General features: G+C 36.5%; 1 protein-coding gene across 1 annotated transcript in view; it reads right to left on the bottom strand.

Annotated features, from left to right (window-relative positions):
• DMD (dystrophin) overlaps positions 1-19,377 on the bottom strand; it is a 1,674,912-nt gene that overhangs the window by 783,667 nt on the left and 871,868 nt on the right. The window contains exon 41 of the mRNA XM_088028834.1: positions 1,973-2,120. Within this exon, the coding sequence (XP_087884960.1) occupies positions 1,973-2,120 (148 nt within the window). The remainder of the gene's footprint in view (positions 1-1,972; positions 2,121-19,377) is intronic.

Genomic DNA, 19,377 nt, shown 5'->3' with positions numbered 1-19,377 from the left:
ATATATTGTATCCCTGGGAGATTCTTTTCAAGAAAAAAAGAATCACGTCGTATCATGAGCTCCAAAAATTAACACCCCAAGCATTGTTAAGACTCTGAAAACACATCTCTGTCAGAAATAGAGCAATCTGGGTAAATAAGTGATCCTCTCAGGTATTAAGCATCCATGCTATAATTTACTACTGAGTAAGAAATTGCATTATCATATTGGGAGCTAACTAACATTGAGACCATACCAGGTACCAGGCGCTGGGTTAACCTCATCACATATTATATAAAAATTAACTAAGATAATATAATTCTATAGGTAGATCCTATTATCTTCCTCTTATACAGAAGGAAGCTGAGACAGAGAGATTAAATCCCGACAGAGAGGTGAAGTACCAGCTCCAAGGACACAAAAATAGTAAGCAACGGAGCTGTGATTCCAACTTGGGCAATTTCATTAATGAACCCTATTTTGGACTCCTCCACATCCCTGCATTTCTTTTATTCATTCAGTCTTCCATTACGAATGCCCTTTCCCAAGACCTACAAAACCACCATGGTTGTTAATAACTGTCCTTTATTTATTTGTGTCATCTAGAGCTACAGTGTCCAATATAGTATCACGAGCCACATGAGGCTACTTAAGTTTAAATTAATTAAATTTCAATAACATAAAAAAGTCAGTTCCCCGGTCACACTACCTTTCAAGTACTCAAAAGGCATACACAGCTCGTGGCTACTGCAATAGACAATAAGAGCATTACCACCATTACAGAAAGTTCTGTTGGACAGTGCTGATCTAGACTGTCTAAAGAAAATAGAAAATCAATGCATATATATTAATAAGTACCATTAAACATTTCTCTTAAATGAGTTATCAATTATATTGCTATATATACACTCGATACATTTAGGAAAGATTAATTTTCAAGAACAGACTGAGTTCATTTTTCTATGACATACCCATCTTCAAATGAACTATAGATTCAAAACTTGGTGCTTTTTTTTTTTTTTTTTTGCCATATCAGACATAGAGTAGGTACTCAATATCTGTTTACTGAACTAAGCATTAATTTTATTTTTATACTTTATCCTCTGTTCAGGTACAAATTTCTTGTTTCACAGAAATAAAGTGGTTGACATGGGAGTCTAATTTGCATGTACAAACCAACTGAATCATTGATAAAGGAGCAATTCCATTTCCCTTTGATTGTATGACCTTGTAAAATGAGGATAACAGCAAGCAACCATTTTGAAAGTTTTATACGAAGATTAAATAGCAGATGTAAGTGCATCTAATACTTAGCACATAATAGAGGACGATTAAATGTTAATTTCCCCTTCCTTTTCAACTTTGTTTCAAGAATTATAGTAAAACAGATCCAAATAAGTTTCTTTCCTAAAACTAAAACCAGGAAAGTTAATCCAACTACACAATCAGTGCACGTCAGTCAGCCAGGTGAGATAATCAGTAATAAGCAGACATCGCAGTAGGAAGGCATGAAAAGCCACTTGAAAAGGCTGGATGTCTATTCAACCAGTATAGAATGTAAACCAACACCATGCACCCCCAACCACTCCGATTCAGGCTAATCGAACACCTCTAATTAGAGGCTGAAATAATGAGATTGATTTGGCAATTAAGATCCTAAGAAATGGAATTCATTTCTATAAAGTCCCTCCAGTTTCTGAAATAATTTGGAGTTGTAAAATTCTCCAATATATCTAAGATCAATTTCAAATTAGTTTCCAAAATACTGCCATGGATTTTACACACACACACACACACACACACACACACGTACTTTTTACAAAAAAAAAATACTTGCTGGGAAACACTGGGTTAAAACAATATAAAGTTTTGAGGAAATCTAGTGAGGAACTATCAATAACCTAATGGAAATCAGAGATTAAATACCTTAAAAAATAGATTCATATACTCTTTATACAAGTAGGCCCTGTGGGTTTTTAGAAAACAAAATTACCTTGACTTGTTCAAGTTTTTCTTTTAGCTGCTGCTCATTTCCAGGTTCAAGTGGAATACTAGCAACGTTATCTGCTTCCTCCAACCATAAAACAAATTCATTTACATCTCTTTGAAATTCTAACAAGATATTCTTTTGTTCCTCTAGCCTGGAGAAATAAGAATAAAACTGTTATAAACAACATATTTCTCAAACTTTTCTTTCTTCCTTTTTTTTTTTTTTAAGAAAACTCAGAAACAAACAAAAAAAAACTGTGGTAACACTTTCAAGAAAATAAGAAATTTAAAAGATGTTAACAATACACAATTTTTTAAAGAAAATTCATTTACTTTGAACAGAGCGACCTCAGTATCTCCAACACTTCTTAAATGTAAGAGGTTAAAACTGGCAAAGAAAAAAACTTCTAATTTTAAAATTCCAACATTATGTTATTAAATGAGAGCAGTGTTTTTCAACCTCAGCACTACTGACATTTCGGGTTCAATAACTCTTAGTTGTGAGGGGCTGTTCTCCGCTTTGTAGGAGGCTTAGCAGTATCCCTGGCCTTCCTCCATTCGATGCCAGTAGCATATCCCTCCCTCAACTCTGACAAGCAAAAATGTCTTAAGGCACTACCAAATATCCCCTTGGGAGCAAAATTGCCCTGGGGTGAGAGCCACTGCACTAGAATAAGTACATAGCATGAAGTTGCATGCTCTAAAATGCTTAAATAAAATACACCTTTCTGGGAAGTTGTAGAATAAAAGTAAAAGCAAGGGAATAAAAAGAACACTTAAGTTTTTACATGTTAAAATGTTTTCCAAATTATGATTCACAGTCTTTCTTGAGGAAAGCGGAAAACTGAGTTAAAATACATCACATATGTTGTACTAATGGAAGTTTTCACTTATAAAAATATATATACTGTATGTTTTTCAATTAGCCATAAATTTATTCTTACATGTTGAATCATAACACAGTTGAACAAAATGGTCTGCACCTCAGATAATTTATAATGTTTTGTTTTGTTGTTTTTTGAGAGAGATATATCTCCTGTATGTAAGCTTTTAATTGAATACACAAACACACACGCACACACACACAGACATACATATACATAGGTGTACTTTTCTACATAAATATATGTAGGAAAGTATGTAAGCTTTCAATTGAATATATATACACATACATAAGTACAAAGCTTATATATATACACATACATAGGTACGCACACATATATATACACAACATATATATTCATACATATGACTGTATATATAGGAAAGTAAAACTATGACTGCTGTGTAGCTCAAGATATTTTTTTTAAAGATTTTATTTATTTATTTGACAGAGAGATAGTGAGAGCAGGAACATAAGCAGGGGGAGTGGGAGAGGGAGAAGCAGGCTTCCCGCTGAGCAGAGCAGGGAGCCCGATGCGGGGCTCGATCCCAGGACCCTGGGACCATGACCTGAGCCGAAGGCAGATGCTTAACGACTGAGCCACCCAGGCGCCAGCTCAAGATATTTTTAAAAAGTGTACAAATGACCAGAAAAAATAGAATGTTATCAGAAGCCCAGAGGCCCCTCTTGTCCCTTGCAGTCACTACCTCCAAGTATAACCAGTATCCTGTCAACCTCGATTATGTTGCCTATATTGAACACTGAGTATATGGAATGATATGCTATATACTCTTCTGTGTCTTGTCTCTTTCACTCAACATAATGTTTACAATAACCAACCATGTGGCATATAGCTTAATTTGTTTAATCTCCTGGCTTTAGAGTATTGAATTGTTTAAATATATATCTCTGTTGGTGGACATTTGGGTGGTTTCCATTTTGGGGATGTTTACATGTTTTTTTTGGTTTCAATTTAAAAAATATTTATCAGGGTCTTACTAACTTACTTACTTACTAACCAGTAGCAAGGCTACTGGGCATTAGTATTAAAGATAGATATGTTGTGTGCCTTGCCTTGATGATTTCACAGTCCATGAGAGGAAACAAGAGATCCCCACGTGTAGGAATAAGACACAGCCTGTCTCATTTATAGCCTGTGCAAAGACAGGGTGTTGAAAGAACTACTATTACAGTCTTTCCCCAAACCAGGTCCACTTATTGAATTTATGCTTGCCTATATTCAGTTTTGCTCTTTGATGAGAGTTTGTCCAAAGTCTGTTCTAGGGCATGCGAGGAGACATTCTCTTCTCTCTCTATTCCTAACAAAGCAGACCCTATGAAAACTCAAGTCATATTCCAGGATCCTATGGAAACCTAAGGCATATTATGTCACTGTTGCAGTAAAAACTCTTCTATTGCCTCCCAATTTATTCACAGCAAAGCCAAAGTCATTACAGTGTTCTGTGAGGGTCCAGATCTGTGCTGTCCAATATAGTAGATACCTTCCCATGTGGCTACTAAGCACCTGAAATGCTGTAAGGGGAATTGAGATGTGCTTTAAGTGTACAATATACACCAGATTTCAAAGACTTAGTACAAAAAAATTGTTCTATCTGAACCTTCTACTCAAGTTTGCTGAGAACCTACAACTGCTGTAAAACAGAAAACTTTTTTTTTAAAGATTTTATTTGAGAGAGAAAGAGAATGAGAGAGAGAGAGTGCACAAGGGGCGGGGAGGGTCAGAGGGAGAAGCAGACTCCCCGCTGAGCAGGGAGCCCGATGCGGGACTCGATCCTGGGACTCCAGGATCATAAGCTGAGCCGAAGACAGTCGTTTAACTAACTGAGGCACCCAGATGCCCCCAGAAAATTATTTTAAAGAAAAGAATGGAAAACATCTCATTAATACTTTTTTCATTAATACTTTCTATATGATGTACAGGTTGAAATAATATGTTTAATATATTGGGTTAAGTGATATACTCATTTCATCTGTTCCCACTTCTTTAAAAGAAGATGTGGCAACTATATAAATTTCAATTACACATGTGGCTCACCTTATTTTTCTATTGACCAGCACTGATCTAGGAAATCTGCTGATCCCCAATCTCCTTACTTCTCTGACCTCATTTCCATCTACTCTGTATTTCTCTTATCTTTCTTGAGACCTTCTGTCTTCCTTGCTGTGCTCCTCAAATATACTACATGGGTTCCCGCTTCTGAGTCTCTGTACTTGCTGTATTTTTCTGCTGACAATGTCCTTCCCTCAAATATTAAACATGGCTGGCTCCCTCACCTTCTGCAGGTCTTCCCTGATGTGAACCTACTGAAGATTACATTTCTCCTCCCAAATGTCTATTCTTTCTCTCTTTTTATCTTTCTAGTTCCTAAATGTAACAAACACTGTAATTTGGTTATTTTATAGGACGTCTTTCTCACACACATGAAATTAAACTTCCTGACAGCAAAGATTTTTATTTATTGCTGTAACCCTTGCTCCTGGAACAATGTTTGGCACAGATTAGATGCTAAATCAGTAACTGTTACATTAACGAATGAATTCTGCCATCATTCTTTTCCATTTTACATGCATTCCTATTTTAAAAGAACCCTTCCTAGTCTTTATAATACCGATAGGTAACGGGGACTAAAAAGTGCACCTGTCCTCATGAGCACCGGGTGATGTATGGAAGTGTTGAATCACTATACTGCACACCTGAAACTAATATTACACTAGTTGTTAACTAATTAGAATTTAAATAAAAACTTAAAAGAATCTTTCCCATTCTTTGTAATACTGATTCTGAAACATGGTCTAATTTACCCGCCAATGTGTATGACAATATTTCACCAAACTGAAGACACCTTCAGTTGCAGGTCATATAAGACCATCCTAAGTTCTGCCAGGCATGAATTGGAAAAGTCATGGTGCTGATTAAACTATGACGTTTTTCGTTTGAAGGCTTTCCTTCAATTAAGAAGTTGTTCTTTTAGATTTCTTTATATTTTTGTCATATAGTCCTCTTGCATACACATGAAAAGTAAAATATAAGTGAAAAACCGATGAGGTAGTCCTAAAACTTTCTCATATTTAGAACTTGCCTCTCCTATATCACTTTTCCCTTCAGAGTAATTGACCTCTGTCTTTACCCACACCCTATCAGAGGATGATTTCTTAAGAGGGCTCCACCACTGTTTCTTGGATTTTCTTCCAAACCACATATGGTCTGGCCAGCAGAGATTGTAAAACCCATCCTGGTTTCAGTGATTTTAATGTGATAAAACGTGGTTAGAATGGATGAAATTGACATTGGGGAGGGTATGTGCTATGGTGAGCACTGTGAATTGTGTAAGACTGTTGAATCACAGACCTGTACCTCTGAAACAAATAATACCTGTTAAAAAAAAAAAAAAAAAGAAGATAGCAGGAAGGGAAAAATGAAGGGGAGGTAATCAGAGGGGGAGACGAACCATGAGAGACGATGGACTCTGAGAAACAAACTGAGGGTTCTAGAGGGGAGGGGGTGGGGGATGGGTTAGCCTGGTGATGGGTATTAAAGAGGGCACGTACTGAATGGAGCACTGGGTGTAATACACAAACAATGAATCATGGAACAGTACATAAAAAACTAATGATGTAATGTATGGTGATTAACAACATAAAAAAACAGAACAAGAATTAATAACATGGGACTGAATGAGGTGAAGAAGATAAAAAAAAAAAATGGATGAAATTTAGTTCATTTGCACAACTTCCCAGTGCTGACATAGTGACTCAGGTTCTTTTGGCTGCTACCAAGTGGCTGGTTGGTTCAGGATTTTTTTAAAAAATTCATAATATAACAACAGTTTACTGTTATCTTTAACTTATAATTATGAATGGATATTATTATCGGCATTATCTGCCTGATGCTTGAGCTCATTTTCCATTAACAGAGTCAATAAAGATTTGGCATTACTTTCCATGGGAATTAATATTTGATTACATGAGTTTTTGCCAATGACGAATATTTTGGCCCCTCTTGTACACGAAAAGTAAGGATGCGGACATTAATGCCTAATGTTGACATTACTGGTTAGCAAAGTATTCAAGATCTATACAGGGAGGGTCAGGAGATAAAGCTGGTGAGGTGGCTAGCCGATGGATTATGAAGTACCTAGAATGTTTTGTTTTAATCTGTAGGTGATGAACGACTTAAAGGTTTTTAGTAGGGCCAGATTTCATCCAAAGCTCACTCTGGCTATCCTGTGGAAAATGGATGTAGGCACAGGTGGTATGACAAGAGACTGAGGAATCAAGTATGAGATTCTCATAAAAGGACAGGCATAAAGTAACGAAGGTGCAAGTCATCAAGGCCTAACAGAGGAAAAGGGTAAGACAGGATACATGAAAAATGTAGGAGAAGATTCAACAGGACTTGTGGATAAAAGAAGACAGACTGGTATTAGTGGCTAGTAATCGTTGAGCAATTACTACGTGGTATCCACTGAATCAAGTACCAAGTCCCCACATTACCCCTATGAGATGGTACTCATCTTTCCTCATTTGCAGATGAAAGAAAATCCTGCTTAGTATTTTGCCCAAGGTCATACAGCTATTACGTAGTCAATCCAGCATTCAGTCCTGGGTCATCTGGGTCCAGAGTCTGTGCTCTTCACCTGACCACTACATCTGGTCTATGAGTGCTTTCCACCTTATCTAGCTGAGTAGACAGTATTTACTCCAGCTGAGAGTACACTGAATTGCATCAGATATTTAGGGGGAAATTACTAGTAGAAAAAAGAGATCTGGAGCTTAAAGAGCTGGAAATATAGACTTCAGAGTCCTCAGCAAGATGTTGGTGGATAAAACATGGTAAACTAATTTTTGCATTAATAATTTACTCTTCATATTTGGCATCTTTTGAGTCCATTCTTTATTTTCAGATTAATGATTAGCAATTCTCCCTTGTGCTTATTTAAATGGAAAAATTAAAGAAAAAGTCCATTTCACAGCTATTCATTGATTCCTTATGTATGAGCAACCTGTGGCTCCTGCTCATCCCCCACGTTCCCTTCTTCGATGTGGAAAGCCAGAGGAATGCCTAGAGTGTTCTTCTGGCCCCTCCAAAAGCTACAGGGGCCGGTGAATGAGTTCTTCACCTCAACAAACATTCAGCTGAAGGAGAACATGGTTCTCCCTTCGTGCAGTCCACATACTGGTTTTCAGTGATGATCCTGAAGCCCCTACCTTTGACTTCAGAGAAATGAAAGGGGAGAAGGGAGGAAGCTGAGCCTCATGAGAAAAACTGCACTCCCTACAAAGCTATGCCATACCATCTGATCCTCTGACATGGACTGGGACACAGGGCGCAGAGGAGGTTGAAGTCACCGGTAGTAAACATAGTACTGCTGTCACTTCTTATTAAACCCTACGGGGAAGTGGCTGGTGTCAATTGCTGGCAGCTTGCTTTAGAATGTGGAAGAGAACCATTTTCCCACAGACTCTGGACTGAGAAGAAATTCTTAAAGAGGAAAAATTCCATTATAGACATCCTTTTTTTTTTTAAAGTTCTAAGGTGGTTCAAATTCTTGGGTCTAGGTTTCAAGAGTGTGTGTCAGTCTACCTCATCATTTTTCTTTTTTCCTTTCTCTCCTTCCTCCTCCCTCCCTCCCTTCCTTCCATCCATCCTTCCTTCTTCTCTTCCTTCCTTCCTCCCTCCCTCCCTTCCTTCCATCCATCCATCTCTCCATCCTTCTTCCCTTCCTTCCTCCCTTCACAAATCTTTGTCTCCTTTAGAATTTGGCTCCATCATCTTGCAGTGTCCCAGATGCTTAGAGCAACCTTAGTCCTACCATTTCTTTCTTTTTTTTTTTAAATTCTAATGTTCTTTTTTTTTTTAAGAATTTATTTATTTATTAGAGAGAGAGAGAGAATGAGAGATAGAGAGCTCGAGAGGGAAGAGGGTCAGAGGGAGAAGCAGACTCCCCGCTGAGCAGGGAGCCCGATGCGGGACTCGATCCCGGGACTCCAGGATCATGACCTGAGCCGAAGGCAGTCGCTTAACCAACTGAGCCACCCAGGCGCCCAGTCCTACCATTTCTTTTTTCTCATTTTAGTTAACTAAAACTTTGCTAAAATCAGATTACATTTGTAAAACAGATGGGTAAAGCTTTTCTCAGCCTTCATCTAGAAGTTGACCATATCAGCAAGAGAAAAAAATCCAAAACCTAACAAACAAAAGCTTAAAGAGCAAGAGAGAGTAATATCAAACCGAAAAAAAAAAGAGCACCTCAAACCTAGAATAAAATTCTAAAAGCAAGTATCTCCAGTCTCCACTTCAAACATGTCTCAATTACTTGCATGTATTTTTCTTTCAGGAATATTCAGCCAAGAAAAAGAGGGAAAATGTACTTACTCATTTTCATTGAGATTTATATATTTAATTGCTATCAAACTCTATAAACATTGTGTACCAATTTTCCAAATTTAATATTCTACTGTATTTCCTTAGGTCATTAATTATTCTTTGAAAAATTGATTTTTCTGATCTGAGTAATAACCCATATGTAGATACACCATATTTCACCATTCTTTTATTATTAGACATTTAGTTTGGTTCCTATTTTTCATCATAATAAATAATTCTATAAAAATACATTTGTTTATACATTTTGGCTTACGTGTCTGCTAATTTCCTTAGACTAAGGAAGAAAAGTACACAATAAGAACACTAAGGATTTCGATACACATTGCTACATTTCTTTGCAAAGCTGGTAACGGGAACACTCATGCCCTTCTACCAATAGTTATAAAACACTTGTCTCAACACCCATTTACCACTACAGCACATTATGATTTATACGCTTGATAGAAGAAAAATAGTTTGTCATGGATGTTTTTTCTGTTTTTTATTAATAGTAAAGTTGACAAAATTTGTGTATTTGTGTCTATTTGTCATTTGCTTCTACTATCAATTGTCTGCTGTGTCTGTTGCCTATTTTTCCTGTGTTTTGTTTGTAAAAGTCCTTTTCATGTTATCCAGTTTGATAAAAAATAAAAATTAAAAAAATATTGAGAATATTTTTCTAGTTTCCATTTTACCTTTTGAATTTTTATATTTTTGTTTCTAAATAAAATGTTATCACTTTCTTTGTGATTTCTTTCATTGATACTACTCTGAAAATTGTGAACGTCCTACAGTTGTTTAAATATTCACCTTTATATTATTTTGGATCATTATACTTCCATTTACAACAAATAAAAACTTAATCCATCTTAAATTTATATAGCTAAGTTTCTGACCTTGAAGGGTTTTTGAGAAATTGATTATTTTTCCCCAGCACAATCTATTCTCTACTGATTTGTGGTTATTTCCTCATTTTGTGTTTCATATGTAATGAGGTTCTGTTTACTGATCTACTATAGATTTTTTGACAGTAATGCACTACTGCAAGCACTGTAGCTTTAAAGGAGGCTTAATTTCGGGTAGGTTAACCTCTCTTACTTTAGCTCTTCTAATTTATGTAATATGAGTATCATTTGGTCAAATTACAGAATAAATCTCACTGGAGATTTTGATAGGGATTCCATCAAATCAATAAATTATTTTATGAAGAATTACTGTCTTTCCAGTATGAATCTGTTAAATTTTCTGTATTTACAGTGCATTTGGAGTGTAGCTGGGACTCATCCGTGCATTATAAATAATTAAGTATGTTTTCTAATTAACTTGCAGCATCAGTTTGAAAGGCAGTGACTTGATATGGTTTTATGGATATTAACTGTATACTAATCTAGAAAATTCTTAAGTACTCCCAGATAGAATAAATCATCGCTTTAAAAAGTAAAAGTTTTGGCTAAGCTATTTGCCATAATCTTTCTCTTCACACAATGTTTGTGGAAAACTTTTCTGAATGATTTAATTTTTTTAAAAAAAGTACAGCATCTTTTTAAATATGAAAACATTTGGTAGTCATTTCTTGTCTAGGTCTGTTTTTTATACTTTGAAATATAAAAAAGATGGTGCCAAAATCCCACCGGGACCTTGTTATAATCTGCTTTTTCAAGCGCATGTGTTTTCTGAAATTTCAAAAGCCTCGATTTGAAGTTTTAAAAGCTGCAATTTGAATTTATGTATTCAGATGATTGCAGAAAAGCAAAGGAACACAGTTAGCATTTCCAGGCTTGTCTCTTGACGGAACAGTTTAAATGTGCTTTATATTGGCATTCATCACATGAAGTGTTATTTCTTTGTTTACCTACTCGCTTAATGCTTATGGTAGGATTTATTCAGGCATGTGGTAGTAATAATAATGAATGGGATATTTAACATTACCCATCTGCAATTAAGTGCTAAATATTTTACTTTTAGAGGCATTTCAATACATTTAGTTATTTTTTTTTTTTAAAGAATGGCTTCTGTTTGAAATATTGGCTCTGTTGCCGTTTACATTATAAATGCTCTTAATGCAATTGAAGGAAGCACATATTATGATGGGGAGAGATTTGCATAATCAGAAAGGAAGAGTTATGGATGTGCTGCTAAATTCAATGAATTTAACATTAACTCTTAATGAACATGTTCTGTGGGGTTGCTGTTACCGTAAGAGAAAGACTGCCAAATCACATGGCATGATTTTAGAAGGGGAGGATCTACGAAGTGTTTCAGGCCAACCGCTAGATATTTTCACATTTGAATCTTTTTAAATACTCAATACATCCCTTGCATTGCCTCTGTAAAATTGCCAATGAATAAAGTGAAACCCCGGGGAGATATATATACCATATATATCCCAATATAAGGCGATTATCTCTCCCATTTTCCAAATAAGAAGTACCTCGCTAAGTTTTTTTTTTTTAAAGATTTTATTTATTTATTTGAGAGAGAGAGAATGAGAGATAGAGAGCATGAGAGGGAAGAGGGTCAGAAGGAGAAGCAGACTCCCCGCTGAGCAGGGAGCCCGATGCGGGACTCGATCCCAGGACTCCAGGATCATGACCTGAGCCGAAGGCAGTCGCTTAACCAACTGAGCCACCCAGGCGCCCCCCTCACTAAGTTTTTGATTAACTGTTAACATAGAAACTTCAGAAAATGTAGAGAGAATCAACACCTGCTATCTACGCAGCTTAATTAATTTGATTGCACATACTAATTTAAAATTATATATTATATTAGAAAAATCACATTTTCACCTTCCCAGTTTATAAAGTAGTTGTGTATACATTCCTCACATCCATGTTCAACACTGGAGTTGTCACTCTGATGGATGCACTTTTTGAGTCACCTAATTCAGTTTTCTAGACAGAGTCATCTTCACTTCTACCCACAGGGCCTGATATATGGCACTGCCGAGTCCATGTATAAGGTTCTACTGGAAATTTTACTCCAAGCTATAAGCACACATTTACACCAGACAGTTCTATGTTATGTAAAGACAGTTTTTCTCTTTTCTGTGCCATATGTCTGTAAGGTACGCAATGTAACCACTTACTGAGTTGCTTATAAAATAATCTTTACAGACCTTGTTTACAATGACATACAACTCTTTCAACTGTGATGTCATACCAACAAAGCTAATCATGACTTCTGTTAATTTTTTCCCATTTCTTTCCTTTATCAAGAGACTTCTACAGATAGCCCAAATCCTCATCATTTGAGATGAAATTAATACGTCTTTCCCAGACAGTAGTTTGTTGTTCTGAGCAAAATAAATGAGGATCTTGTAACATGAGAAACTTCAAAAGGATTCAAATGTAAGTCCTCTCTTAAGGTAAAAACAAAAACAAAAACATTTTTAGCCACACACATTAACTTCCCCAGGTCACACCCTCTATAGGACATTGTCAGAATCAGAACCAAAGCATCAACTATTTTTAAATGAACACGCCTCTCGTACCCGGTTCGTGCTGGAGTTACACAGTTAGACATTTATTCATTTTGTCTACAGCTTGTGCTTTATTAAACTGAAGTGCTCCTGAGAGAAATAACGTATCAAGGTTGCTCAGGCTTTTATTTCTCAATAGTAAGGAAAAAATTATGAAAATGAGAAGGGATATCCTGAAGCTTAGTGGTGACCTACTGAAAGAAAAAGAAAACCAAATCAAGGCCCTGCAAGTTATTACTTGAGTGCATGAACTTGGGGAAGTTGCTTAACTTCTATAAGGTAAAAGTTTCTTCATTCTTAAAACTGGGACATTTAACATTGCATGGTTGGTTATATGGATTAAATTTGCTCTCAGAAACACCAGTTTTTGTCTAGCGCTTTACTAATAGCATTCAACAAATGGTAGAGAAAATAGTTAAAAAAAGGGTAAATCTGGATACTGAGCTGTTAGTTCCATCTCAGAAATTTGCTTAAGCCAACACACTTACACACATAAAAGTTTTTATAAAGCATGCATGAGTACACAGAAGGACTATTTGAAATTGAGCTTTTTGATGAACCAGTTGACAGCTCTATTTCTCTCTTCTGACAAATTTCCTTGACACATTTTGTGGGGGAAACACAATTAGAGTCAAAATGCCAATCTATGAGTAAAAGTGCCACCAGATTAGACTAATTCTAGGTGAAGTAGATGTAGGATTACAATGCAACGAACATATTTATTGAAGGTCTCTTAGTGGCCAGTGATATGGCAACAGATGTAGGCAAGTTTTTGCCCTTGTAGAGCTTACATTCTATTAAGGGGAGACAGACAATACCCAAGATAAACTGAAACATGTAGATTGTGACATAGTGTTACATGCTACACAGAAAAAAAGTGAAGCCAGGAAGAAAGGGAATATTGAGTGGAGTTGGAGGCTGGTTTTGCAATTTTATATCAATCAGAGAAAGCTTCACTGAGAAGGGTTATTTGAGAACGGCAATCTGCTCACCAAAAAATTTGATCCCCTTCTCTTCAACACAAAGCTAGCTGTCATTTCCCATCCTCCACTGCCATTGGGTATGGCCAATAACTGAATTCTAGCCAAGGGAATGTGAGCAAAAGTGAGGTTCACTGATTCCAGGCCTGGCTTGTAACTTAATCCCTACACGTGTGATATTCCTTATCGCTCCTCTTTCTACAGCCACATGTTAAAAATGTCAGAGCCACAAAATCAATGTAGCTTGGGTCTTTGATTCACAATTTGGAGCGGAGCTGTTTGTTGATCAGAAACAACTTCGTGAATTTTGCATGAGTGAGACACTTTCATTGCTGAGCCACTGAAATGCAGAGCTTCTTTTTAAGTGGCAGCTTAAATTAAAGTAGATAATAAATGAGGTGAGGGAGCAAGCCATGCAGATAATGGGGCGGGGGGAGAGCGCTCTAAGCAAAAGAGAAAAAACACAAAGGTCCTGAGGCAGGAGTGTGGGCAGAATATGCCCAGAACAAGGAAGCGAAAAAAAAAAAAAAATTGCAATGGAATGTAGGTAACTCAGTTCTTAGATAAAAAAGAAATACTAGAATAATCTTTTGGGGGAGTTGCCGGATTGAACTCTGTTCTCCAATCCTACTTTAATAGGTCCAATTGACTAACTGAATCCCAGAACTTCTGGATTTTTAATTGTATGCTGTCTAAGCAGGTGCTGGAACTGATTTATAAAAACACTAAGGATACTTTGGACCTTCATCTGTCAGAGGCAGAGTCACATAATTTATCAGCAAAGGCTGTAATAAAGCCATTGCCATGTGGTGGAAGATGCAATGAAAAGTGAATGACCTCAGTTTTTCTGCTTTCAATCGTAACTAGGTTTTTCTCTTCCCATGTATCATCCATCATCTTCCCTCCCAAGCCACCTTCTCTGTCAGCCTCCATGGATGTCTTTGCAGCTCCTAGTCTCTCAAGCTAGATATCGGAGGCATCCTTGTTTCTTTCCTGTCTCTTACTCCCAGAGTGCATCAATAAATGTGTCCTCACAATTCCACGTGAGATAGCTCTCTCGAATGTGTCCACTTCTCTCCATTCTCCCTGCCACCAACTCCTCCTCCCATCCTCTCTGTCTGGATTACTGAGGTTATTTCTTAACTGGGTTCTGCGACCCACCTTGCCATCTTCTTATCCATTCTCAACACTTCAGAAGGAATCCTGTTTCTAAAATATGTCTCTGATTATACCTTCACAGTAACTCCCTAGGGTCATTGGGATAAAATCCAACTTCTTTAACAGGGATCAGAAAGCTCTTTATGATGTGATCTCTACTTCTCTTTCTTCATCTTTCTTTGCATTCTAAAATCCATTGAACTTACCCTTCAATCCAGTACTGTACTCATGTTAGAACTTAGCATACTCTGCTCCTTCTGTCTGGGATACCCTTCCCCCCCATCTTGATCTAGGTAGCTTCTAGTTACATTTCCAATCTCAGGCTAGCCATCACTTTCTCTGTGAAGCTTTTCTCAATTATCACCCCCCACACCACTCAAGTCTCTGTTATGGGCCCTGCTATATAATCCCATGGCTCTTCATCTTGTTTCTATCACAGGGTTTATTGTAATTTCCTATGTCTGTCAATATATTATAAGCACCATAAGGACAGGCATTATACTGTGATCACACTCTATTCTCAGTACCTAGTACGTAGTATCAGTTCAATTCTTAAATTCAGTATCTCAGAATGACACCATGTTAACTGTGTATTGGAGAACAATACCATTATTTACATTACTCTCAGGGGATTCTCCAAGAAAAATAAAGTATGTGTTATGGAAGACAAAGTCTATGGAAGATTGACTAAATTAAGGTCAAGAAAGCTGGATTCTTGAGGTTTCTAAACTATGGCCCATGAGCCAAATCCTGCCCACCACCTGTTTTTGAAAATACAGTTTTTGGGGAACACAGCCACCCCCATTCATTTATATGTCATCTATGACTGTGTTCACAATGGTGGAGCTGAGCAGTTGCAACACAGACTGGGTGGCTCACAAAGCCAAAAGCATTGACTATTTGGTCCTGTACTCAAGTTTGCTGACATCTGCTAGACACTAAATCCCTTTCTTAGATACACACCAGGGAATTAAAGGTAAGAGGTTCTGACATAAGACAATCGGTATCATCTTTTTAAGTCCATTATGTGTATGTTCATGAAAATGTGTGTGGCTATTAAAATGCCCCCTCATCCTTTGAAATAATCATTAGCACTTTACACAATTAGTATTCCATAGTACATAACATGAAGAATGGCTAAAAGGAAAACCAGACATTGCATCTAATTAGAAATATTTATTCTGTTTAAAATGTATTAAAGTCTCCCAGTATGAAGCTATGTTTATTTGGCTTGGAATCAAACACAGAAAATAGTAAGAAAGACCTGGGCCTTTGCCTCTTTTTCCTCTTCTTTGCGTTTATGTTAGTCAAGTTTCTTTTCTTATTTTTCTCTTTCTTCCTAATCCAAAATTAACTATCATTTCTGTAATTTCACATCCTCTTTTTTTTGGTCAGTCTTTTTCTGTGGGTTTTATGGTGATTTTTATTACTGGGCCTGTATTTTGAATTCCTCAGGGTACTCGTAATTTCCACCCCCAGCAAAATGTCATCTGTTGCCCAGCACTCTGTACGTTTCGAGTAGAATATCAATGCATTAGACAGACAAGGAAGTCCAAAGTTCCTCAGAGAGAGAAAAAGGACATATTTTGCTCACTGCTTTCATCATGGAGAAGAAAGGGTAAAGGGTTTTTCCATTTGATTTATTTAAAATCTGCACATAACTCCAGGTAAGTTCTTCAGAAACACAGGTTATTATGCTTTAAAAGAATATAGCCATAGGAGATACAAGGATAGTTTTATTCCCTCAAACAGCAATTCCTGAAGTGTGGTCTGGGAACGTCTGGGGGTCTTTTAGGTACTTTGAGCGGGTCTGTGAGGTCAAAACTATTTTCCTAATAATACTATGATATTATTTGCCTTTGTCTCTTTCTCTTTCTATGAGCTTTCCGGAGGCTATATTATGAGCGACATGGCAATACAGTGTAGAAGCAGATGTCAGAGTCAGCTCTCTTAAGGTAAATACTAAAGCGATCCTCAAAAAGGTAAAACAATGTCACTGTTTTCACAATCTTTTTTGTTGTAGAAAAGTTATTTTTCATAAGATATTTGTTACTTTATATTAACATGGAGTGAACTATGATAATTTTTAAATGAATAAATAAAGGTGACAAACATTTCTCAGTTTTAATGTCCAACGTGGTAAAACCAGAGAGAAATTGTTGAAAATGCTGGAAAACGACAGAAAAGAGTAACAATCCTCCTCCTTCCACTCCTCCTCTAATACATTTAACATTTCGAATTTTCTCACAAGACTGAATTGAACAGCTCTTGGTTTCCTGGATGCAGCTATGTGGTCTAAGAGCAACGTACTTGGAAACGGTAGTTTGGAATGCCACCTGTTCCTAAGGAAAACAGTGGATCTTATTTAGATTGAGGAGGGTGTGGTGGTTTTAACAGGGAGCCCCTCTGAGTAACTGAGGTTGAAGCTGAACCATGAAGTAAACATGCCTAGATGAAGTCTAGGGGAATAGCTTTCACACAGAGAAACTTCCTTCAGGCAGTAAATACAGAGAGATTCAGAGGAACTCAAAGTAGACTCCTGTAACTAAAGTGTGGTAAGCAAGGTGGAGAATGGAAGGTAAGGCCAGAGGGCCATGGTAAGGGTTTGACTTTTATCTTAAGTGCAACAGGAAACCATCTACTCAAGGGTCCTAGGAATTCAAAGGGAGGAATGACCACCTTGGAGGCTAGAAAATATGTTCCTTAGACGAAGGGGGAAAGCACTGTAGGAGGAGGATCAGCATAAACAAAGACACAATGACATAGAAGTTCATGGCTTGTTCAATGTTTCCATAGTGAAGAAATGTGGAAGCGGATTGGCAAGACAAAGTACGAGAAAGGTAGGTTTTGGGTCAGGTATTGCAGAACTCCACGTGCCTACAAAGGTTAAAACATACCCTCTGGAGTGCAAGAGAACCACTAAAGATTTTTTAAGTAGAGGTATGGCATAATTCTGTTTAATTTCTAAATAATGTATTTATCAGTCATTAAGGATATAAACAAGTACTTAAATAGGCTGTGTAAACATAATAACTTTTACTGAATTATCTCTGCATATTAAAATTTGATCATGAATAAAATTCATTAGTGTATTATTTATTCAACCTTCCCCATCAGTGATTAAATTCATTAAATATTGTGTATAGGGCACAGAGAAACTTAGCAAGTCTACATAATAGATAATTTAAGATTAGCTTTGACCCATAAAGTAGGCCATTTAATTTAGCTAAGCACACCTTAAAATTAAAAAAAAAAATAGTAGAATCCAAATGATAATGCCAAGGATTTTTTTTTTTTTTCAAACAGACTTAGTCACATATGGCAGAGTCAAGAGACTGTGAACTAAAATATATATTTCCTGGTTCTTAGATCAAGAGGACAGACAGCAGACTGACATAGCCCTGAAAAAATTTGTCTATAGGTTCATGAAGACTGAAGGTAGTTTCCCTCTTCACTGGGAGCTGACCAGCATTACTTTCCTGGTGAATATAGGAGCATTATGTTTCTATTCTCTAGAGTTGATGGTTTCTAAGCAACTGCCACATCATTTTGTCACTATATGACTCAAAAAGCAAAGTATAATGCAAAAGTGAGCAGCAATAAAAGGCCATCAGGTAGTAAATATTGCATATATAATACTTATGTTATATACTTATTAGGGGAAAATTAGGTTACCCTCTTAAAAGAGAAGCAAAAACAGCCATGCCTAAATTATACTAGGTAACAAGGGATATACAGATAGAAATTTTTAAAAAACATTTTGAGAAAATACAAACATACACAAAAGTGTAATAGTATGATGAGCTTCTATTACCTGTAATCCAGTTTCAACAATTACCAGTATATTGCCAAACTTGTTATTTCTGTATTTTCTCATTCCCAACTATTTCTCTTTTCAGGTTTATTGAAGCATAATTCATATAACGTAAAACTCACCTATGGTAGCTATATACTTTAATGGCTTTTAGTAAATGCATAGAGTTCTGTGTACCATCACTACACCTTCCTCCCTTTCTCCTTTCATTGGTTTCAACTCCAGTACGATGTTGAATGTTGAAGTACTAAAAGTAGATATCCTTGTCTTATTCTTGGTCTTAGGGTGAAAACATTCAGCCTTTCACCATTATGAATGATGTTAGCCATAGGTTTTTCATAGATGACCTGCACCATGTTAAGAAAGCTCTCTTATTTGGTGAAAATTTGTATCATAACTAGGTGTTAGATCTTACCAAATGCTTTTTTCTGTATCTCTCGACAAAACTATTAATATGGTATGTTACAATAATCACTTTTGGATGTTAAACCAACTCTGCATTCCTGGAATAAATCTCACACGGTCATGGTATGTAATCTTTTTTACATGGTCTGGATTCACTTTGCTAAACTTTTGTTAAGGAATTTTGTGTTTATGTTTATGAGGGATATTTTTCTATTAATTTGTTTTATTGCAATATATTGGATAGTTTAGATCAGAGTAATGCTGGTGTTAAAGAATGAGTTGGAAGTTTCCTCCTCTGCTTTT

Source organism: Eumetopias jubatus, unplaced genomic scaffold (genome assembly GCF_037043125.1).
Source record: "Eumetopias jubatus isolate StellerSeaLion01/CBP00866 unplaced genomic scaffold, mEumJub1_p1.0 scaffold_11, whole genome shotgun sequence".
In the NCBI taxonomy this organism is placed as follows: Eukaryota; Metazoa; Chordata; class Mammalia; order Carnivora; family Otariidae; genus Eumetopias; species Eumetopias jubatus.
This window is presented reverse-complemented; position numbering and strand designations above follow the sequence as displayed.